Below are 23,407 nucleotides of genomic sequence, written 5' to 3' on the forward strand. Positions count from 1 at the left end.
GGGCGGGCTCGGCTCCGCTCGGCAGCGCTCGGGCAGGTGCGGCGGGCTCGGCCCCGCTCGGCTGGGGCGGGCCTCTGGGCCGAACGGCCGCCCCGCGCCGGCGCAAGCCGCCCCCTTCTCGCGAGACCCCGCGCCCACCGGAAGTGGCGATCGGCAGGAGCCGCACGTGTGCTCGCGCCGAGCCACACCGGGCCGGGCCGCGCCGTGCCGCTCCCGCTGCCATGGGCCGGGCGCGCCGCCGGCACAACTGGAAGGCGCGGCTGCCGCAGGGCGCCCCTCAGCCCCCACCCGCCGCCGAGCCGCTGGAGCTGCCGCTGGAGCTGCCGCTGGAGCTGCCGCTGGAGCTGCCGCTGGAGCTGCCGCTGGAGCTGCCGCTGGAGCTGCCGCTGGAGCTGCCGCTGGAGCTGGGAGGTGCGGCGGGGCCCGGCCCGGCTCTTCTCTTTCTAGGCGTTACGTGCAAACCGGCGCTGGTACCGTCGCGACAGTGGCTGTGGAATCGCTGAGATTAGAGCTATCGTCGTATCTTCTCTGCATTTTGATTATACTTTTATTGGAAGCATTAAAAGATATTTTAAAGTATCATATAGGCGTTGCATCAATAACTATTAAAGCAACTTCTGCATCTAAGCAGTTTGTTATTAAAGCAATTATTTAAAAGATTTTTGTGTTCAATATTTGCATTCCTAAATGTTACTTTTTTTAAAAAAACACGTTTATTCTATTTATATTACTTAAACTTAAGTAATACAGATGTCTAGTATTAATTGAAAAGGACTTCTGCCTGGGAGGGGCAGGATGCTGCAGGGTCACCCCAGGATACACTGTGCCCTGGGCTGCTCCCAGCCCCCGGGGGATGAAATAAATAGGCAAAAATTTCATAGTGTTGTTACACAGGTCAAGGAAAATTACCCTCACGGCTGCAGTAAGCACAGGGTGATCAAGTCCCTGGTTTTGTGGCCTCTTCCCCTTGCTGATGATCTGGGAATTTTTTTAATTTTTTTTTTTGGCTGGGGCTGAGGGTTGTGTTTGTTTAGAACAGCTATATCTGGTATGGTTTGCAATAGGGCTACGAAGTCCTGAAAATAATCCACCTGGCACAGGTGACTGACTAATCAAACATGCTTTCAGATGAAGCAAGGCTGAAGGGAATTGATGGGAGCAACGCCCTGGTCCTGCCAGCAAAAAAAACAAAGAAGAAAAAAGTACTGTGTGTTGTGCAACGACAGAAGAAACCCCTGAGCAAGAAACAGAAGAAAATCCTGCAGAAAGTTTTAGAGCAGAAGGAAAAGAAAAAACAGGTACATTGCTGCTTGCTGTTAACTCTGGGTTTGTGACTTCTGTTAAAACGATAATTTAATATCAGCATGTGGAAAAGGTTGATGTTAATAAGCAGCTCTTGAGGTTTCCCTCATGCTGTGACGCTGGCAGTCCCTGATGTGACACAATTGAGTTGCTGGTGTGAAAAACCAGAGGGGGGGTGACTGCTCTGCAGTGCCAGCGAGCAGTGTTTGGGACGTCAACTGTCAGGGGCCCTTCGAGGACGTGCAGGTGCTGAAGTTTAAGAGTTTATGTTACAACAGCATTAGCCATCCTTTTGCTGGCTCTTTTGGCAAACATGCTACCACTCACGGAATCTTGAGTGTAACTGGTGGGGAAAAGCATTCCCCGCGCTCTCAGTGGGTCCGGTGTTGCAGGAACACATCGTTGTGTCCTCATTCCCGTTCTTTCTTTGACCCTGAACAAATAGATGAGTATTGTGGAGTTTATCACTAGCAGAGTAAATGACATCATATTTTAAAAGCATTCTGTGAAAGATTGTATGAGAAACTTTGTCCTGCTGGAAAATACAAAGTTCGATGCACCTCTAGTTCTGCTACTGCCAACGCTGCTGAAATATTTATTTCCAGCTCTTGTATATTTTATGTATGCAAATAGAACTTTTCTGTCTTTGTAAAAGCTTTCCAGACAAAATTTCTGTTCATTTTAGTGTCTGAATAATGGATTTGACAAACGAACTCTATTTTTGGAGGTAGTTTTAAGCCTGTGGCTGTCTGACCTCCTGCCAGTACTATGTCCCATGTGAGGCAGTTGATGGGAGGCTTCCATTGCTCCAGCCCTTGCTCCAACATTTTAGTTCAAATCCATTTTTTTTGCTGTTGTTTGAAGGGTGCAGCTGAGCTTTTCATTGTAGCGACGAAGGGTCAAGTCCGCATTTCTATTTTCACTCTAGTGCAGGGCTGAAATCTTCACTGGAGAGGACTGACCACATAGCAGCAGGGACGTCTTCACAACTTCACAGCAAGATTTGCCAGAACACACCCATTAAATCTCAAGTGCAAATTCTGAAATGAAATTATTTCCTCGTGAAAATAAGCACTGATTTTTGTTGTTTTTCCCGAATAGCGAGCTGAGTTGCTGAGCAAGCTGAATGAGGTGCAAGCTTCTGAGTCAGAAATGAAACTTCTGTTCACTACTTCAAAACTGGGTATTGGGGAGCGGATGTATCAGACTAAAAGGTAAAGCATTATTTGAGAAGAACCATTCTGGTTTTTCGCTGTGGTTGAAAACTTGGCAACCTTATTAGCTTTTTTTGCTTGATTTGTTTTTTCTTCTTAATGCTTATAGGTTCTTCAGAATGGGTGGAATTAAATAAATTTCTGGCTTTATCTGATAACACGGTAGCTATTTTCTTGTTAACTTCATCCTCTTGAGAGCATGCTAGTTAAAATAACTTGTCCTTCCCTTTCATAAGGGATGAGGTGGGTGACCATTACCTCTGCATAATCTTACAAATTATGCTAAACTACATAATTGGTGAATTAATGTTTACTTTTTTGTTGTATTGGAAAACATTGACTGAGGTGGCCCTTGGTTACTGGGTTTATCAAGAGCTGCATTTTTGCAGAAGTTGAAATAAACTAAACTATAAAGATGTCTTCTGAAGAAATCAATGAATGCCAGTATAGAGCATGCTTTGGTACGAATCCAGCAGCCAGGTCAGTTGAGGCTTTACCTAGCAGAATTGTGAAAACCTCCAAGAATGGAGATCCTTGGAGAACTGGGTTAACCTCTCAGCAGTGTTTTCTCATGCTGCACTACATCCAGGGTGTAGAAGTTTTTTTCTTACTTGAGTAAAACTTGGGTTCAGGCTCAGTGAGTTTTGATGATGTGAATTTTCTGGTTTTTTGTGGAACAAATGTCTGGCTTGGGCTCCTGGAGAATATTGACCAAAATGTAGTTGACACATGGATGTTTTGTTCTAGGGTGATACAGGAGTCAGGGACTGCTGTACCTGAAAAAATCAAGAGCATCAGTGGTGCAAACAAGAGAAGACGAAGCACAGATTCAGAATCGGAGCCTGAGGAAGAGCCCAGTAGCTCTGAGGAGGAGAAAGAAAAACAAAAGCAAGAAATTGAAAAGTCCTTGGCCAGTGATTTAAATACTGCAGAGAAGCCAGTGGAGGGCGTGAAGAAGGCAGTGGCTAACCAGCCGCCAGCTGGTCCTGGTGTGCTGGTTTGCCAGACAGCCTCCAACAAAGCACCTTGCAAGCCTGCAGTTTTTATTCCAGTGGACAGGTCTCCGGAGATTCAGGTGAGGCTCTGAACAGTAAAGTGCTTACCAAGGGCGATGGACATTATGGTGTCTTCCCTCAGGTGAGGTCACTGCAGACACCATAGCTTTGTCTTGCGTCTCTTGCTAATGCTGCGTGTGCAATGTGCGCTTAGGGGCCACCTTCTGGCACATTGTATATGGACATAGAATTGTTCAGGTTGGAAAAGACCTTTAAGATCATCAAGCCCAACTATTAACCCAGGATTGCCAAGTCCACCACTAAACCATGTCCCTAAGTGCCATGTCTACAAGTCTTTTAAATACCTCTAGGGATGGTGACTCAGCCACTTCCCTCAGCAGCCTGTTCCAGTGCCTGACAACCCTTTTGGTGAAAAAATTTTCCCCAATATCCAACCTAAACCTCCCCTGGCCCAACCTGAGGCCATTTCCTTTTGTCCTATCACTTGTTGTTTGCGAGTCTGAGCTTGAAGCCTGTCTATTCTAGCAGAAGGAAAGCTAGTTTTGTCTTAGGATATAAGGATTTGTCTTTAGTTTTAAATATAGAGTCTATTAGCAGTCTTTTATTATTCTTCACTGGACAATCTTGTGAAGTCACATAGCTCTCCATTACACTGTATCTTCTGCTGGGCAGTTTTATTCCATTCGCTGCAGGTATGGCATTCTGTAGAAATGCGAAAAACTATGCATGTGCCTGAACAGACGAGCTAGGGTTGTGGAATGAGTTCCTTTAACTGCTATTTTAATAAACTCAAGGGACTCTGTGAAGTTTCACAAATTACAGTGCAGGGCTTGCCAGCTGCTTTCTGGAAGCTGTTTGGGTGAGTAGTTCTTGGACGTGCTGGTGTGATACTAGCTGGCTTAGAGCTTTTCAAGCCACAAAGCCTGCAGAATTGTTTTGTGTGGGTTTTATAATCAGAGGAAGATAACTGTTTTCAACCCTGGGGAGCGCAAAAAGGGAGTGGAAAACAAAACAGTGTAACTAAAATATGTTTTGTATTATTTAGGAAGCAAGACTAAAGCTTCCAATCCTTGCCGAAGAGCAAGTCATCATGGAAGCCATTAATGAGAATCCCATTGTGATCATCTGTGGAGAGACGGGAAGCGGTAAAACCACGCAAGTACCTCAGTTTCTCTATGAAGCTGGCTATGCCAGGTATGAGTCGTCTTTTATATGCAGCAAACGTAATCGGAAAAATTCAGGCTGAGCTCAGTCACTTCTGATTTTGTGTCTTTTCTTCTGATGTGGCTGAACTGAACCTGGTCTTTCTGTGCAGTGGTAGTGGCCATGTTGAATGGGCTTTTAAAAAAATCTGAAGGGAACAAGATTGACTTACAAAACTCTCTCCACATAAGCAATCTTTTGAAACCTCTTAACGTAAAAAATTCTTTTAAAGCCACTGGCCTGTTTTTTCAGAGGGGCTTTATTGTCTGCCCATCTCATGTAGTTTATCCTCTGCTTACAGAAATTTGGTTTTACCTTTGCAAGAAAGCGTGCATATTTCTTAAGAACATCTTTGGACATAGCTGTGGCTTGTCTGGCATTATTGGTGACATTATAAGCTTGGACACCTCATAAGATGCTTCTTGTGAGCTGTATCATGGTGCATCCAGCTTCTCTGCTGCCCCAACCTGAGTTTCCCCTGAAATGGACCCTGTTGCCAGAGGGATGCCCAGGGAAACTGGAGTTCAGTGAGCTGCAATTACAGGGACATTTGGGGGAAAAATTCCTGGGATGACACGCATCTGCAGATGAATGCACATATAATAGAAGGGTAATCCCAGAGCTTCCTTTCTGTCTTTTTCTTCGAACTGTAGGTGATACTGTGTGAGTGCTGCTACTTAATTTAGAACCATTGTGCAGAAATCCTGTTGTCATCTTTCGAAGTGTTTCTCTGTTTAAAACAAGCAGCCAAACAACCCCTCCTTTTCTTTCCTTCACCCCTTTAGCTCGAACGGTACTATTGGTATCACTGAGCCTCGGCGTGTGGCTGCAGTGTCCATGTCCCAGCGAGTTGCTAAGGAAATGAACTTGTCAAACAGGTGAGGGGAAACAAAGCTGAGACCTTGCTAGGGAGGTTACACTATGTCATAGACTGAAATCAAGGCTTGCGCATTGCTTGTTCAGTCTTTGATGAAGAACTGTGGGAAAGTTACTTATAAACTCCTCTATGGGCTGGTCTATAAAAAAAATATGCAGACTTGTTGCTGCTAATGGTTGTAAGTTACTTTTTAGAGAGAACTTTGTGGAGATGATGTGTGGGAAAGTGGTCCTAGTTTGTCTCCGTATGAGAACATGTCCCATAACAGTGAAATAATTCAAAGTGATATTGCTGTATATCCCAGCTTCCAGCATTTTGTGTGTGCTAGGCTCCAGGGAGCTGATGATATCCTTCTGGTCTTGTCCTGGCATCAAGTCTTAATTTCGTTAGGGTGAAGGCTGCCTCCTGGTCTGAACGTGAATTTTCTGTTTCTTCCCCTGCTTGTTCTTGTGGCTGCCCTGGTATTTCCTCACAGAGTGGTTTCCTATCAAATCCGGTATGAAGGCAATGTTACAGATGAAACACAAATCAAGTTTATGACAGATGGTGTACTGCTGAAAGAAATTCAGAAGGTAAGTGGCAAGTCGTCAGTGTTACAAAAAAGGAAAGTATTTTGTATAGCTGGGAAGAGAGGCCAGTTGCTTTCTGGGGATTTGTCAGCAACTTTTGAAAGCAAAATTGCTTTCAGCACCGCAGATGTATTTTACCTCAACCCTTTATATTCCTCCTGCCCAGGTCCGTAAATGTTAGCTTATCTTGTTGTGTAAAATGAGAGTAAGGAAAAGACTCTCAGGAGCTAGGCTGCTTCATGTAGGGTAAACGCATTAAACTGCTCAGACACGTGGGAGAGTCTACAGCCATGTATGAGGATGGGGGGTTGGTGTTTGTGTAGCTGTAGGTTGTCGTGACTTAAAGATGTCCTTGGGTGAGGCTTCACGTGGTGGGATTGATCTTCTCAGGACTTTCTGCTTTCGAAGTACAAAGTCGTTATTATTGATGAAGCCCACGAAAGGAGTATGTACACAGATATCTTGATAGGCCTCTTGTCTCGCATTGTGCCTCTTCGTAAAAAGGTAAGAGAAGCAGTATTCTTGTTTTGACACAAATGTGCTGGGGAGGGAGATGTTAGATGTGAAAAAGCTCTGTGGGAGAACAGACTCTGTGTGACGTGGAAGTTGATCATGAAATAACACTTAGATGATGTGTTTGTCTTTCCATATGATCAAAGGAAGCATAGAGCCTACAAAATGGGGAAGATAGTACGTATCAGTACCAACAGATAGATAACTTTTGAGACAATATCCAATTAATTTTAGACTTACAGTGCCACAAGACACATGTAAATAATTGAAATTAGCAGCCTGTTAGAAACCAGGTGCTTACTGTGGCACTGGAATAAGCCACCAGCAGCGCTGCTTGGGAGGAGATGTTTCAGAGCAGACATTGTGAAGGGTTTGGTCCTGACTGATGCTGGGGCTGGTGGGCTGCAGGGCAGAGCTTGGCCTCTGTGTTCGTTTCACTTAAGGATGGAGAGAGAATGCAGAGGTTTAGAGGCAGGTCGCTATCAGCATGAGGATTGCCAGCATGGGGGTTTGTGTATTTTAAGACATGTTGCATTTGAAGCTGCACATATCCTCTGTCACTTGACATGGTGCTTTTGTTGTCTGAGATTTTGAGGGGTTTGGTGCAGAAACTTGTATCCAACCCTGCTAATAGCTCTGGGTTTGTGTGCTGGGTACATCGCCTGCCCTGTGCTTTCCAGCCCAGAGTAACGCGTTTGTGTCCCTGCAGAAAGGGCTGCCACTGAAGCTGATCGTCATGTCGGCCACGCTTCGTGTGGAAGATTTCACTGATAACAGCAGGCTGTTTTCTGTTACACCTCCTGTTATTCAGGTATTGTTCTCACTGGGATCTGTGTCAGATGTAATGGCTGAAATACAGTGAGGCCTTCCTTTATAAAACCAATTAAAAATTAGGAGCCCTCTAATCTTTCCAGTTGGTGCTGAAATCTTTCAGATGTCAGTTTAGAAATAGTTATTTTGTTTGGACTATTTTTTCTTTTGAGACTTGGTGTTTTTCTTTCCACTTTTATCAGAAAACTGCCTTGGCAGAATCTCGAAAAACTCTTAAATTACAGTTCAGGAGAACTAGAAAACCACATGAGTTCATGATTGGAAAGAGAGAAAAGGTTTGGTTTCTAGCTTGGTTTCCTGGCAGTGAGCGTAGACAACACTGATAACTTCTGTGGATCTGGTGTTTTGTAGGTTACTAAACCCAAGAGCTGAACAGAACTACAGGGCTGAATTTTTCTAGTTTTCCCATGAAAACTAATGGTTGTGATGGAGTTAAAACAGCAAAGACACCCTTTTTTGTGTATTTCCTCTCTAGGTAGATGCAAGGCAATTCCCCGTAACGATTCATTTTAACAAGAAAACCCCCCTAGATGACTACAGTGGGGAGTGCTTCAGAAAGGTGTGTAAAATCCATCGGATGTTGCCCTCAGGTAAGGTCACTGCTGAGAACCCTCTGAAGTGCTTTATATTTAACATATCTAAAGTTTTTTGGGTTGATTTTTTGGGGAACATGCAACTGCAGTGATGTATTGTGTACTTTTACTTACAAGTCTTTTCTTATTAAAATTACCCTTCTATTAAATCATAGTTACATTAGCATGCTTCTTGAGGGAGTAGCAGGAGACAGATGCAGTCAAACACCCTCTTCCTCATTGTTACTTCACAGTATATCCTACCTGTCTTTTATTAAGAATGAGATCTGAAGCTTTCCAAGGTGAAATACCTGTGCTGAGGTTGAGTGTCGTTTCTTCTCTTGCAGGTGGGATTTTGGTGTTTTTAACAGGCCAGGCAGAAGTTCACTCTCTCTGTAGAAGGCTAAGGAAAGCCTTTCCATTCCAAAAAAACAGCACTGCAGGTAATGCTATAGAATAAAGGACTGTTAAACTTGGAATTTATCCCCCTGAGAAGTGAGCTTGCTTTGCACCTAAAAGTGAGAGCTTTTATTTAAAACACCAAAACCCACGGGTTGCAGAAAGTGCTCATTGTGGATGATTTTGATGACTGATTCTCAGGTTTGTACTGTTTTAAGTTTGGGGAAAAGGCTTATGGATGTGATCCTTTCCAGTTCCCCAGAACCCATTGCATTGCTTCACTTACTTTCTTGGTTGTGGATCGAAGTGGAAATGTTGCTGCTTGGTGGTGACTCTTCATTTTCAGGATAGTAGAGTTTCCCAAGACGACTTCAGAAAGTCAAGGTCTAATACAGCTCAGCTAATTGTCTCCTAAACCTTGAGGCATATAGTTGCTGTGCACGCTGTTGCCAATCACCTGTATGGCTTCTAAATGCACTTACAATGTTAAACTTGTGTGTTGTCCCTGTCCCCTTCTGCCTTTAATGTGACTATTTGCTGCTTTCACACTGTGATGCTTTTTGAATCACCAGAAAGATAGGAGTGGGACCAAACTCTCCCCACTAGCTTTTCCAAGAGGAAAGCATGCTCAGCTAACGGTGATTCCACTGGCTCTTTGCACAGGAGGAGATGACGACAAGGAAGAATCAGTGGAAGAAATCAGAAAATTTAAGAAATTGAGGAAGTGGAAGAAAGTTACGGTAATGTGTGATGGCCAAAATTCCTCCAGGAGGCAGGAAGGAGCAGCTGTCTCCCTGCAAAACAGTACTCCTGTGTAGCTGTTTTTCTCACCAGGCTGTTTTAGACTTGCATGAAGCCTTGTAGCCTGGGTGCATCCCCTCAGAAAATTCAGTAATAACTGCCTACACCGATGACTGCTGCGTTATGAGCAGCAGAGTGCTAAAATGTGTCCCTGGATACTAGGGGCCGGAGATTCATTTCACTCGAGTATTGACTATTAAAACTTTAATGGAAGGAGTTTCAGCCTTGCTGGCTCCAGGGCTGCTCCTCATCTTGCTGTTTGTTATCCAAAATTGGGACTGATGCACCTGTGATGAAGGGTAGTGTTTGGCTTCCACCCCCGTCCTACATGCACTTTGTCAGCAGATCTTGATGTTATAGATATACTGTCTATTGACACTGGATCCTCATCACTGAAAGGGCTGAAGTAAAGAAATTTTACTCTTTGTCACTGTCCTCCAAGTGAAGAAGCTTGCCTCAGCACAAAGTGTTGTTTAAAATATTTGGGTTACTCCCCCCCAACTCTCACAGTTACCAAATGCTGAACCTCGGCCTTAAAATCAAATGAAGTCTCTTAATCCCTCTGTCACCACCTTCATGTCAACAAATGTTTGGAGTAAGCGTTCAGCTTTGCTTTCAAAGCAATAAAAAGTGCTGTTTGCGTCCCTGCCTTAATGCTCTGTGGTCATCTTTCTTGTCTTTCTCAGACATTACCCAAAATTGATCTGGACAATTACGCTGTTGTACCAGTGGATGAAGGAGACGAAGACAGGGATGCTGAAACTGATGATGATGATATTGCAGGATCTGATATTGACCTTGATTTAGGAGATGGAGACTCAGAAGAAGGTTTGGCACTTACAAAATAAAAATTCTGTGTCTCCTGTCACCTGTGAAATGTGGGATGTAAGCTAGTTGTCCTTTGCTAAACTGGTGTGATAACACAGGAGATCTGTGTTATGGAAAAGCTATTAAGATTTTCCAGCTTCAGCTTTATACCAAATACTGGCTTACAATGATGTGGTGTTTGTGCAGACATTGTTGGAGCTAAGCCTGGAAGTTGACTTACCATGTATTTAACAATATTGGTTTGTTTCTTCACAGATGAGAAATCTGATTCATCCCTTCCACTCTATGTGCTCCCGCTCTATTCCTTGCTGGCACCAGAGAAACAAGCAAAGGTAAGGAATTACCATGAGCAATGATCCTCACAAGTATGTGTCGTCAGTGTCTGAAGGCTTTGTGAGTTACAGTTTCCATCCTGGACTGTCCATCAGTGGGCAGACTTGAGTGGCCTGGTGGGCAAGCTGGGATGGGATCGGAGCAGGCCTTGCTTGGGATGGGATCAGAGCAGGCCTTGCCTGGGCTGGGATCTCTGATGTGCCAGTTCAGCAGGTTGGGGAAAATGAAAAGTGACAGTCCTGCAAACATGTTAAAGTTAGCCACAGCCCTGGGGCATGTCAGGGTCCTGCTGCCAACAGGCAGTTCCTACAAATTCTCACGTTCCTTCTTGGGCTTTGGTGGTGGCATCAGTATGTCTAAATGTGACTTGACACTGGTGTCTGTTCCACCTGGAGCTCCCATGGATGTTTTGGAGGGATTAACTGAGCTGGATAGAGAGCTCCAGACAAAGAGTTAAGTCTTTGATCTCACTCTTGCGTTTCACCTGTAATGCCATGTGCATTGTCATCCCTTTGCAACCCATCCAAGTTGACTGCCGGTCTCTTTCCATCGTCATTTGTGGTGCATTTCACATTCCTATCTGTTCCTTGTAGGTATTCAGGGCTCCTCCTCCTGGCACGAGACTGTGTGTTGTAGCCACCAACGTGGCTGAAACATCGCTTACCATCCCAGGCATCAAATACGTGGTTGACTGTGGAAAGGTCAAGAAACGTTTCTACGACAAAATTACTGGGGTTTCGTCATTCAGAGTGACCTGGATATCTCAAGCCTCAGCTAACCAGCGGGCAGGTCGGGCTGGCCGGACAGAACCAGGGCACTGTTACAGGTGAGCTGCCTGCCCTCGAGGGGGTTAGGAGGGAGCAAAAACCCTGACCAGTGTCAGTGTGAATTTGACAGCTTCCCTCGTCCTGCTGCCCCTTTCACAAGGACCTAGTGCTGCTTGAAGGATTCTGGCTTTGTCTGCTCTTCATTCAAATGGGAGAGGTGAAGCCAAGCATGAACTGTCACTGGTGATGTTGGTTTGACAGTTTGGCTTCTCAGGGGCCTGTCTGAAAACCCTTATTTAGGTGGCCAGGTTAGCATGGATTCCACTCAGAGCCAAGTCAGCTTTTTGTGACAAAGGCAGTAGGCCCCAACCATATCTATAATTACATGGCTATGTAATCAGTACCCACAGCTGCCTTTTTTTAAAACACCTTGCTGATTTTTCACGCTTATCTTTTGGGTTAAGATTTCTTCAAAGTCTCTAAGCAGCGGTTCTGGCCCACTAGGTTATACTCTTCGGCAGTCTTCATGGACTTTGAGAAATTTTCTGCTCCAGAAATAACAAAGCGACCAGTAGAAGACTTGATTCTGCAAATGAAGGCATTAAATATAGAAAAGGTGAGGTGTAAATTGGCTTTGTACTACAGCGCTCATTAAAGTGGTTGCCCCTAGGAGCCCGAAACAAACACAAATGTCATTTATCATCGTTGCTTGAGGTTGTGTCTTGCATTAGAAATTAGGATCCTGGGACTTGACTTTTGGTTCTGCAAATCGCAGAAGCTGCTATGAATTCCACCAGGCCTTAACAGACATGTTTGTTTAGTTAATAACAGCTTTCTTATATTCTTGGTAGTGAAAATAACTGTCCAAACAGGGGTTGTGTTTTGGACATATTTGAGCACTTTCAGGAAGCACAATACTTAAGGTTAGATGTTAAAGCAGCCTGCCCTAGGCGGTGCCTGGAGTTAGTGGCAGCTAAGGGTGATGTTGGTATTCCTGTTTCCTAATGTTTTTGTTCTAAGTGTTTCCTGCCATTATATGTCCTTTCCTCTCGCTCCTGGCAAACATCCTAAATGTTTTTCTTTGGTATATGTGACCAGAGGGGAAGGTTTCACTCCCTTCCAGGACTACTTACTGTGTTCAGAGTCTGTTTTTCAGTGGGAGCCTTGTCAGTGTTGTACTGAGAAGAATTTTCTCTTGGTGTCTGTAGGTAATCAACTTCCCGTTCCCAACACCACCTCCAACAGAAGCCCTTGCAGCAGCTGAGGAGTTGCTGATAGCCCTGGGTGCCTTGAAGGAACCCCCTATGACAGGAAGGTAACGTCTGTGGTCCCCCACAAACTGCCTCTAGGCACTGCTGCTTGTCCTCCGCTGTCGAGGTAGTGGGTACTGCTGTCTTCTCGCCTGCTTTTCCATCTCAGCCCTTGCATCTGAGGGTGTGCTTTTGTACGGACACCAGCATCATTTTAACAACCTCTGGTTCACCTGTGTTTATTTTACTGGTGCTGGGTGTGTTCAGGCAGGGAAGCACTGTGCTAGGAGCATGCCATGCATGGCAGGTGGGTGCTGCATGAGGAAGAGAAATCCTTCCTTTGGGACCAGCACATAAGAAAATCTGAGACAACACATCAAGTTAATTGGGCTGCCAAACGCAGAAACACAAACTCATTCTGATGCAGAAGTTCCTTTATTACATGACTTTTCTTCTCGCAGGCTGAAGCAGCAGCTGGCAGCAAAGCTGAGTTGCCCTATTAGTCCCCTGGGCAGAATAATGGCCACTTTTCCTGTAGCCCCCCGCTATGCAAAGATGTTGGCATTAAGCAGGCAGCACAACTGCCTGCCATACACCATTACCATTGTGTCCGCAATGACTGTCCGGGAGCTTTTTGAAGACTTTGACATGTGAGTGAGTTAGCCTGACAGCCTGTTTACAGGACACATCACCTTGTCACAGCTGATGCCTTTTACATTGAGGCCCCCCCTGCATGTGACCCCGGTACTCACTGATGCTGTTTTGTGTTTCTTGTAGGCCAGCAGTAAGCGAGGAAGAGACAGCGAAGCTGAAGGGGAAGAAAGCGAGGCTTTTACAGATGCAAAGGATCTGGGCTGGGCAGGGGCCGATGCAGAAGCTGGGAGACCTCATGGTGATGTTAGGTACTGCAGACAGCTATTTCCCTGGGCTGTTACCTTCCGTTCTGTTCTCCTCCCCATCACCCTGAGCTCTCAGCTTTCTACAGCCAAAGGCATCCCCATGCTGTAGGACTAAGCCTGGCAGTGTGTTTTCTAGACTCTTCTCTGGGCAGCCTGCCTGTGTCCCAGGCTAGTGACAAGTGGGAGCTGTGATATGCCCATGTTGACTCTGACAGTATCATCTCGCAGTTGGTTTATTGAGAGCTGAGTGGCTAAGATTTTTTTCTCCACCTGGCTGTTTACTTCCAGGAGCAGTGGGGGCCTGTGAATATGCTGGGTGTACCCGTAAATTCTGTGACGAAAATGGGCTCCGATACAAAGCCATGCTGGAAATCAGGCGCTTGAGAGGGCAGCTGACAACAGCAGGTGAGTGGGTTTTGAGAGGTATTTCTGCGTTTATTTTTTCAGGGGTTGATGAATCAACTGGGTTGTTTTGTTGCAACTCTTTTTCTCTATTGAATCCTAACTCACATTTTTTTTCCTTGCAGTGAACTCAGTCTGCACTGATGTTGGGCTCTATGTTGATCCAAAGATGAAGCCCCCGACAGAAGTTCAAGCAATTTACTTGAGACAGATTGTGCTGGCAGGGCTGGGGGATCACGTTGCCCGAAGGGTTCAGGCAGAAGAGCTCCTGGATGACAAGTGGAAAAATGCCTACAAGGTAAACAGCTTGATTTGACTGAATTCCTCTTCCCCTGTATGGCAGAAAGACACTCCTGTGCAAAGCCTGGGCTTCTGGCTGGGTGCAACATTGAGGCTGCATGTGCTGGCTTGCTTCTTACTGCTCTCCATAGAATTCTAAATTTCCAGTGTTACAATGTCCCAGTCCTCATGTAGGAATTGTTACGAAAGAGCTAAGAAGTAGAGCATTAGTCTATCTTTATCTTGCAAAGTGCTTGATGTTTCCAGAGAAGGTGAAGCAGAAAATTGTGGGGTTATGAAGAGCCTCCATCACTTAAGGAAACCATATAAATGTACATCTGAGAGAGGCTGAAATTAGATGCAATCAAGAAACTGGATTACCAGTAACTCACGCTGCTTCAATCTTCTGTGCTTTCTTAAAGACTCCTCTCCTGGATGACCCAGTGTTCATCCATCCAAGCTCAGTCCTCTTCAAACAACTCCCGGAATTTGTGGTGTATCAAGAAATTGTCGAGACTACAAAACTGTACATGAAAGGTGAGGCTGCTGCAGCCCCTGCGTGTCCTGTAGGTGTGGTGAGGAACTCAGAAACACCTTTGCAGAATGTTTCCCTTGCTGCAGTGACTGGGTGCTCTCTTTAAAGAGTGGTCGTGCCTCCTGGGATTTGGGTACTTGTGCTTCCTAGATGTGGATTGGGGGAAAAATTGGCCTGGTTTATTCTTTGTCTGACAGAATTGGCTGGAGCAAAGCTCTGCTGCTGCAATCGCTGCTCTGCACCAGCCCCGTCACCAATAGTTACCTATTGCTGGTCTCTGAACAGGAGAATGTAAAAAAAGTTGACTTGAAAGACAAGATACAAGTAACTCTGTGGAAATGAGATCCTGACCGTGCGCTGTGCTCTTGGGACTGCCAGTGAGTGGTGGCCCTTGGCAGCAGGCCGGCGTTCAGGTGTGTCTGTGCCCTTCCTCAGGTGTGTCTGCCATCGAACCAGAGTGGATCCCTGCCCTGCTGCCACCGTACTGCCACTTTGGGAAGCCTCTAGAAAACCCTCCTCCGACTTACTGCCCCGAAACAGGCCGAATTCGATGTCACAGACCGAGTGTCTTTTGTAAGTGTCTCAAAAAGTGTTACTTGGTAGTTTTGTCTGAGAGTTGCTCCACGGTTATTGTAATGCTGCTTTTAACAAGACTGTCAAACCAGAAAGGTCAGGCTTAACTTGAGCTCTTCAAAGAGCTTAACAGTGGTTTGAGTGTCTCCATGGGATCTGTAGCATTTAAATATCATCTTCCTGTTGGCGTGGGTGTTTTCTGCCCATCTGCTCCCCCTGTGAAGGAGCATGGCTGGCTGGGGGGTGGCACTGTCCCCTCCGCTTCTCTTAGCACCTGTGGTGTCACATCTCCCTTGGAAGCGTACCCTCCTCTTGGAGCATTTAGGAGGCAACGATGGGATCTTTCTTTCCAGATCGAGTTAGCTGGCAGCTCCCTGCCGTGGAAGTTGATTACCCGGAGGGTATTGATCGCTACAAGTACTTTGCCAGGTTCCTGCTTGAAGGAAAGGTGAGTGTTTTCCAGCTGTGTTACTTCTTTGATGTTACCAGTAAGTTTAGCCCAGTTTTTGGAGGAGGTGAGACATGTGGCTTCTTTCTTGGTGTGCGTGCCCACTCCTTGTGACTTGCTGGTGGCTGGAGGGATTTGCTGCGGTTGGTGGGCAGGGGGAGATACCTTTAAAATGTGATACCCCGAATTTAAATCCTGTTTTTGCAAAGGAAGGAAGCTATAGCTCTTGTCTTTTGTCTGTTCTGATTCGCAAGAGTAATCTAGCAAGCCAGTCAGGAAAAGATAGGTATGGAGACACGGGTGGGAGAGAGGTGGTAAGAGAAAATATGGGATGGAGATCTATAGTAGTCCAAGTTCATTGATGATTGTCTCCACAGAACAATCGATTTACCTTACTCATTGTGTACTTGTTATAACAAATCTTCCAGGTCATTGAGAAGTTGAGGTCTTACAGCCGGTGTCTGCTGTCCAGTCCCCTCATAATGCTGAAGACATGGTCCAAGTAAATTGTTAAAAACAAACTTAAGTTTGTCGTCTCCACTGAATGCTTTTAACTTCCTTTTAAATTGAAAAAAAAATTCAATTCAGGGAGGGGTGTTCTAGATAGTGATCTTGGCTGTAGCTGCAGAGAGAGGAAAATTAAGTTCTCTTACCAAGAAAAATTGTGTCTCAGGAGAACTGGGTGGTGGTGAGGGTGGTGTGGGAGAGCGCAGGCAGCCTGCTGGTCGCACTGACCCCTGCGGGCTGCCTCACACAAAGAAATGGCTCACGTGCGGCAGAAACTGGCAGATGAGCACTACTGCTTTCCTTGCTGTTCTTTGCAGTTTAGCCAATTATACCATCTTTATTTCTTCTCAGAAACGTGTTTGCAACAGACCATGTTTTTGTTGTAGTTTTCATTACATTTATAGAACCGTGACCCTCAAAAGGACTGTCTGTTGTTGCCTCCCTTGCTATCCCCCCCATGTCCTCTCTTGCTTACCAAAATAAGCTTTCTTGGAGTCTTCTATGACTTTTCCTGGAGTTGACAGACACAAGGATTTTGAAAGCCTGTTAGAAGTGACTGGTGTTAGCTGAGGGTCCTGCAGTTAGGAAGTGTTTTCCCGTTGCAGTCCATTCAGGGTTCAGCATGGGACCTGTGGGTTCCTCTGTGCTTTACTGCATGCTGTGCAGCTGCATAGCTGACAGCTTCGTGCTGGCAGTGACAAGAGCAACCTGCTGTTACTTTTAACAACAAAAAGTCACGGAAGGGGGAAGAAACTACCTCTAGTGAGCTTTCTTGAGCCAATGATGTGTCTCTGTATCTAGGGGTCGTGTGTTTCTGCATTTGTATTTAAATTTTTTTACAAATATTAGGAGTATGCATTCAGAAAGGTAAGATGAATGCTGTAACACTTTGCTAAATTGTGCTATGAACGTTGATTTATTGCACTGTTTTATTTTGGACTGATTTAGACTTCAGCCCAGGACAGAATCCCTCCTGCAGGCTCTAGTTGCAGAAAATTGTGATAACCGTGGTGCCTTACTGGCTGCATGGAAGAAAAATCCTAAATGTAAGTGTTCTGCTTTTGCTTAATTATTAGTTATGTCAGTACAGACTTTGTAGTACCTTGAGCACTGTTGAATTATGATTTTAAAAATAGATAATTTCACTTGATAAGCTCGAAATATTTGTTCTTTTCTTACTGGAAACAGTAATTTTCTGTGGTTTTCTTCTTGTGAAGAACTGGTGTTCCCTGTACTTCAGAAAGCAACATCTATTTGTATTTTAAGATTTTTTTCTGTAGTTCTAACCACAGTTAAAATGTTTGGTTGGGCTTTTGAAAAATTAAACTATGACAGTACTGTTGGTGGGTACAGGAATTTTTTTTTCCAGATAAGATGGATTTTGTACAACATAAGGGTGCCAGACTATAAGAGTTCTTTACAGAAGCAGCAGCAGTGATGGCTTTCACAGTAATTCTCCCGTACTTGATACTTTTATATCCGCATGCGAGTGTCCAAGCTGCAGCACTGTCCTGGCAATGGCAAGTTGGTTCTTGCTCTTGCTGTGGGCAGGGTGACACCACAGACTTCGTCTTTCCAGCAAAACTGCTCCTGGCCCTGACGCCCGCAGCCCTCTAACCGCCCCTCTCTCTCACTGCAGATTTGCTCGCAGCCTATTGCCAGTGGATCCCTGAAGCTATGCATGATGATCTAGCCAAGAAGTGGCCACCAGTAGCACTGTGAAGGACCTGACTGTTCTTGATGGATTCCTTTTCTCCAAGATGCCTCGATAGCTTGGGTTTCCTTGGAAATCTGATGACAAAAATGGACTTGCTGACTGTTAGTGATACCTTTTTGTAAGAGAACTGGGTGTTGCTCTGGTTTTCTGGGCAGCCCTCTGTGTCCCCAGAAGCCCTACTGTTTTGCTGGTAATCTGTAATATTGATGTTTGGATAATTTTATCCATTATATTTTACAGATTGGTATTTTTTTATCTGAAATTTCTCTTTGGACTATATTAGTCATATGGACTGTAATAAATTTGTATAGTTCTTGGTTTGGGTGGAAGAAATGTTTTCCGTGTGGGCTGCTGCAATAACTAGAATTTCAGAGCAACGTGGACCCTTCCTCATGGGTGACAGCAGCTCCTGCTACAGGCTGAGCCTGTGGCCCGGGTGCTGGGCTGACCTGACTCTGGGCTGCAGCTCAGCAGTGCAGCTGCTCCCACTCCCTCCGGCAGGACAGGGAGAGCAAAAGTGAGAAAACTCTTGTTTTGAGACAAAGAGCGTTTAATTAGCGAAGGGAAAAAGATTAATTAAAAATCCCCAGTGAGGCAAAGGCAATCGCTTGACACCTCCAGTATGATGACCAGCAGGTCCCTGAGTGCAACGTGACGTTATGCAGTGTGCTCTGGCCAGCTCAGGTCAGCTGTCCTGGTTGTGCCCCCCCCAGGGCCATGCCCACCCCCAGCCTACCCCTGGGTGAGGAAGAGGGAGCGCCTTGACGCTGTGCAAGTGCTGCTCAGCAACAGCCCGAGCACTGCTGTGTTACCAGTGTTGTTCTAGTTGCAAATCCAAATCGCAGCAGCATGTGGGCTGCTATGAAGAAATGGACTCCAGCCCAGCCACACCCAGTCTTAACATTTTCCTGCTTCTCTGGTTTGCTGTGAGTAGAGTATCCATTAATTTTGCTTTCAGTAATTACATTTTTTTTAAGTCTCATACCTGGCTTGATGCTGCAGGCACTGGGCTCTCCTTGTGCCTCTGCTCAGTGGCGTGGTTTGCCGGTACAGTTTTGTGCAGCCTGGTGCCACCTGACAAGTCATGGGCTTGGCACACTTCTGGGAATGCAGCGGTTTTAGGAAATGGGGCAGGCTTTAACCGTGCCCTCTGCAGTGTTTGCAGCAAGAAATTTTGGTAATTCCAGAAGGAAAATATACAGCTTGGGTTTACCTTCCATTCCTCCTAGTCTTCTGGGGTATTTTGCTCCTTTGTAAACCCCATGTCCTGCTAATTTGCTGTTGCTTGTGAGGCTGTGAGAGCAGAAGGTGCCAGCAGTGCCCCTCCACAGGCTGGCGGCAGCTGGGGCAGCCCAGCAGAGGAGGCTGGATGCATGTGCCTGCTGCTCTCACGTGCTGCAGGGCCTCCAGGCTGGGACAGGAGTGTTACTTTAATGCTGATGGAACAGCAGCTTTTGTTTTCGAGCAAGAAGGAAAGTGGTTGCAGCTATGTGTTTATAACGTAAATGCATGCTGTTGCATTCAGTGGCAGGCTGGAGGGGGCCGAGAGCTCATTTCTCTAGCATGAATTGCACCAGAACTTGCAAGCTGCTCTATACTTACGGAAAGGAGAAAAGAAAATATGGAGCCTGGTTAGAAATTACGGCTCTTTCGGGGAAGTGACCAAGAAGAAACAAACCCAACCGGCTTCACAGCACTAGGGGCAAAATACAGGTGGAGATGCCGGGGATTGAACCCGGGGCCTCATACATGCAAAGCATGCGCTCTACCACTGAGCTACATCCCCTTGTTGCACAAGGGCTCCCTGCGCGGCGAATATGAAGCTTATCCCGGCCTGACGTCACGGCCCACGCCGCCACGTGCTCGGCCCCACGTGCTGCCACGGGAACGGGGTGGGGCGGGCGGGCGGCAGCGCCCTAATAGGGGGAGACGGAAAACATCTTACTTGTCTCTGTCCTCGTTAGTATAGTGGTGAGTATCCCCGCCTGTCACGCGGGAGACCGGGGTTCGATTCCCCGACGGGGAGGTTGTACTGTTTTTGGCCCTAGCGGCCGTTTTAGGTGGGGCGGGCCCCGCGTGGGGCTTGGTGACGGGGCCGCGACACCCGCCGGGGGACAGCCCGTGGGCAGAGCTGCTTTTTATGCCGGGGAGGGGAGGGGGGCCCGCCGCGCTCCCTCTCGGAGCCCCCCGCCGCTGGTGGCTGGGGGCTGCCTGGGTCCCGCCTCCGCCCTGCGCGCGCCGGAAGTCGGTGTGGAGCGCGGGGGGCACCCCTCACTGCTGGCGCATGGGTGACACCCGCGCGGGGCGGGCAGGCGGCGAGACCACCCGCACTCCGGGCTGCGCTGGGCGGGGTCGTATCCACGGTCAGGAAAACTGCTCTTCGCCGCCGAAATAGCTCAGTTGGGAGAGCGTTAGACTGAAGATCTAAAGGTCCCTGGTTCGATCCCGGGTTTCGGCAGAAGCCTTTTGTCTTTCTCCCCGCGGGTGGCTGTGGGTCCTTTTGACGCGGGGCCGAGCCTGCGGCCCGCACGACGGAGCGAGGGGCAGTGGCCCGGGTGTCACCGGACAGGATCACGCGTGCGGGTGCTGCGGCTGGCGTTGGGGTATGGGGCGGCCCGCGAAAGAGCTTGGTGTGTTATCCTCGTTAGTATAGTGGTGAGTATCCCCGCCTGTCACGCGGGAGACCGGGGTTCGATTCCCCGACGGGGAGACTGCGCGTTTTTTTATCTCTAAAACTTATTTTTCCTTCCCGGCACGACTCGCTCCTGACTCTGGTGATGAACAGCCGAGTTTTGCTGTGCCAATCCAGAGCGTTCCCGTACTTCTAAGAGGCGCCTGAGGTTCACGCCTCGCTTTGTAGGCGCCGCAGACGGCTGCCAGCACAACGCGGGAGGCGCACACGGCTGCGCGCCCCCCCGTGCCTTCTCCCTCCCCGCAGCGCTCCTCGCAGCACCGGCGGGACGCGGCCCGATTTGGACAGACCTGGCCGGCAGGCAGGGCGGGGTATGCGGGCAGGGGATGTAGCTCAGCGGTAGAGCGCATGCTTTGCATGTATGAGGTCCCGGGTTCAATCCCCGGCATCTCCACGGCGGGTCAGCTCTTTTTGTTGGGGTTTTTTTTTCCTGTGATGTATTTTATTCGGGGTTAAAGTTGCCATGTCACATTAAACGACAGAAAACCGGTGGAAGTTTCCCAGTGGCACAAAATGGCACTGTTTTGGTCACTGGGATCTCCTCAAGACTATGCAAACACACAAGACTGGGGGTTTCATTGCCCCACAAAGTCCTTGTCTGGTTTCACCCCAGCTGGCAACTACATGGCACGCAGCCACTGCTCCCCCCGCCTGTTCTGGTGGGATGGGGGAGGAGAGAGTCGAAAAAAAGGTAAAACTCATGAGGTGAGGTAAAAACAATTCAGTAACCTAAATAAAATATTAATAATAACAATTGTAATGAAAGGAGAGAGAGGGAGAGAGGAATAAAATCAAAAAGGGGGGGGGGGTAGTGATGCACAATACAACGGCTCACCACCTGCTGACTGATGATGCCCAGCCAGTGCCCAAGCAGCCATCAGCCTGCCCCAGCCAGCCCCCCTGTTTATAGACTCAGCGTGAAGTTCTGTGGTCTGGAATGTTGCTTGGTCTGGAATATCACCTGTCCCTTCCCGATTTCTTGTGCCCCTCCAACCTTCCCACTGGCAGTGCCTGAGAAACTAAAAAGTCCTTGACTAAGTATAAACATAACTCAGCAACAACTAAAACCATCAGTGCATTATCGATGTTGTCCTCATACTAAATCCAAACCATAGTGTTGTACCAGCTACTGAAAAGAAAATGGCCTCTATCGCAGCTGAAACGGGACAGCCCTGCAGGCACAGGGCAGCCGAAAGGAAGGAAGCGCCAAACCCTGCCAGCCCGGCCCCACGCCTCTTCCCCCAGCACCCAGCAGAGCTGGCTCCCTGCAAACCAGCACAGAGCTGGCTCGGGGGCTCTGCACCACAGTCCCAGAACCAGGGACAAAGGGCACAAAAGCCAGGACACTGCAGATGACCAACTGCGCTGGTTGCGATGGTGCAGGAGCTTCTCCCTGGCTCAGAGCTGGTCCTGTGGCACCTTCTTGCCCCTGCTGTGCTGCTCCAGCCAAGGCTCGTGGGTAGCCCCTTGGCAGCGTGAGCAGGCTTTGCTCGGAGCTCTTGGGAAACAAGCTCCATGCTTTGATCTCCTCAGGCTGGCCAGGCTCATACGGTTCTACCTGGGAAACTCTCCAGAGCCGGGAGGGCTGAAACGTATGGCCCAGAGCCCAGAGCCCACGTAGAGCTTGAAACAGCTTTTATTTACACAGTTTGGTTACCAGCGGTTTTATCTGCACTGCTCAGTTATCAATGACAAATCCAACTCTCTCTGGTAGGGAGAGCTGACTAGCAACAGCAACGGATGTAAAAAGACATTTTCTGCCAGAGTGGTTAAAATGTTCCTTGTGCTATTTATTTACTTGTGTTACTTCTAGTTGTTATTTTGAGCCAAATGTTCAGCTAGAGTACTGGTAAATCTGAAGAACCCCATTGTAAATAGCTCCCTGGACAGGATCTCTTTGGGCAGCTGTACTTCTGGAATATACCCTGCACCCTGGGACAGTTCCTGCCCCAGAAAGTTTGAAGTAACAGGCACAAGTAACAGACTTTTCAGCACAGGAAATCAGTATTTATTGGTTTAATAGGTCGTGGTTTGTTACCTGATGCCTGTACTGATGCCACTGTATGGGTACAACTGTATGTACATTTTTGTCAAAGTATTCTGTTAAGGGAAGGTTGCTGGCTCAGCAAAAGGACAAGATGTCTAAACTCCCAAATTACCAAACTCTGATTTAGTGTTTAGCTATAAAGAAATCTGGGCTCAAAGTTTAGGCCAAGCTGACTCTAAAAGTTGTTAAAAATGACAATGCAGGGACTTGAAATTAAGGGAGTCAGCCATGGGAAGGATGGGGAACAAAGAATGGATGGGGAAAAAGAACACTATGAGCTTGACAGAGGGAGAGCCTCTTAAGTAGAAAGAAGCCTCCAAGTGAGGAAGTTCTGGAAGCAAGAGGAGACAAGTTGATGGAGTGTCGCAATTCACAGAAAGTTGGTTGAAAGTAGGACAAACATCCTACTACTCACCAAGCTTGTCTTGAAATTGTAACAAGGGGAACTCGTACAGACAGTGCAGGAGAAACATGGAGTGTCTTTGTTCATAGAAAGCCCACGCTTCTGGGTGGGGGGACCCAGCCTGGGAAAGCACTGTTCTGCAAACCAGCCAGAGGTATTTAAGGACTCTGTTGCATTAGGGCATAACATCTGCCTTGCAATCCAGATATAACACAAACCTGAGCCTTTAGGGGTGTACTGCTCCACCATTGGACTTGGACATGAGGTACAAACTCACACAGGATGCTCAGCAGCTGGCTGTGTACCTTAATTAGATGAAGAACAGCACTGCGTCATCTTAATTTCTTCCTGTTATAAAACTTGTCTTGTCATGAAATACAGTGCCATGTGCCTTTTCAACTATTTTCAGACCAGTTCCAAGTGCTTACTC

At 47.0% G+C, this 23,407-nt stretch overlaps 1 protein-coding gene and 5 non-coding genes across 6 annotated transcripts; 5 read left to right on the forward strand and 1 right to left on the reverse strand.

Moving 5' to 3' along the window:
* The first annotated feature begins 221 nt into the window (after positions 1-221).
* DHX37 (DEAH-box helicase 37) lies at positions 222-18,155 on the forward strand. Its single transcript, XM_037375331.1, has 27 exons — positions 222-337; positions 1,139-1,298; positions 2,404-2,516; positions 3,264-3,591; positions 4,578-4,726; positions 5,521-5,613; positions 6,088-6,184; positions 6,572-6,685; positions 7,404-7,505; positions 8,001-8,115; positions 8,445-8,540; positions 9,160-9,236; positions 9,984-10,125; positions 10,381-10,457; positions 11,052-11,284; positions 11,730-11,841; positions 12,434-12,540; positions 12,937-13,125; positions 13,253-13,377; positions 13,663-13,779; positions 13,902-14,074; positions 14,478-14,592; positions 15,026-15,163; positions 15,517-15,611; positions 16,040-16,113; positions 17,067-17,164; positions 17,758-18,155. The coding sequence occupies exons 1-27, from the start codon at positions 222-224 to the stop codon at positions 17,838-17,840; spliced, it is 3,438 nt and encodes a 1,145-aa protein (XP_037231228.1). The 3' UTR covers positions 17,841-18,155.
* Positions 18,156-19,549: 1,394 nt separating this feature from the next.
* On the reverse strand, positions 19,550-19,621 carry TRNAA-UGC. The gene has a single exon. It is a non-coding gene; the product is annotated as a tRNA-Ala (tRNA).
* A 168-nt stretch (positions 19,622-19,789) lies between these two features.
* Positions 19,790-19,861, forward strand: TRNAD-GUC. The gene has a single exon. It is a non-coding gene; the product is annotated as a tRNA-Asp (tRNA).
* Positions 19,862-20,220: 359 nt separating this feature from the next.
* TRNAF-GAA lies at positions 20,221-20,293 on the forward strand. Its single transcript has one exon. It is a non-coding gene; the product is annotated as a tRNA-Phe (tRNA).
* Positions 20,294-20,473: 180 nt separating this feature from the next.
* On the forward strand, positions 20,474-20,545 carry TRNAD-GUC. Its single transcript has one exon. It is a non-coding gene; the product is annotated as a tRNA-Asp (tRNA).
* A 304-nt stretch (positions 20,546-20,849) lies between these two features.
* On the forward strand, positions 20,850-20,921 carry TRNAA-UGC. Its single transcript has one exon. It is a non-coding gene; the product is annotated as a tRNA-Ala (tRNA).
* The last annotated feature ends 2,486 nt before the right edge of the window (positions 20,922-23,407 follow it).

The sequence above is a fragment of the Falco rusticolus genome, chromosome 1, assembly GCF_015220075.1.
Source record: "Falco rusticolus isolate bFalRus1 chromosome 1, bFalRus1.pri, whole genome shotgun sequence".
Lineage (NCBI taxonomy): Eukaryota > Metazoa > Chordata > Aves > Falconiformes > Falconidae > Falco > Falco rusticolus.

Coding starts and splice junctions, on each gene's coding strand:
- DHX37 (XM_037375331.1), top strand. CDS start 222: ATGGGCCGGGCGCGCCGCCGGCACAACTGGAAGGCGCGGCTGCCGCAG. Junction 11,285..11,729: donor GAACCAGGGCACTGTTACAG/GTGAGCTGCCTG, acceptor CTGGCCCACTAG/GTTATACTCTTCGGCAGTCT. Junction 14,593..15,025: donor TACAAAACTGTACATGAAAG/GTGAGGCTGCTG, acceptor GCCCTTCCTCAG/GTGTGTCTGCCATCGAACCA.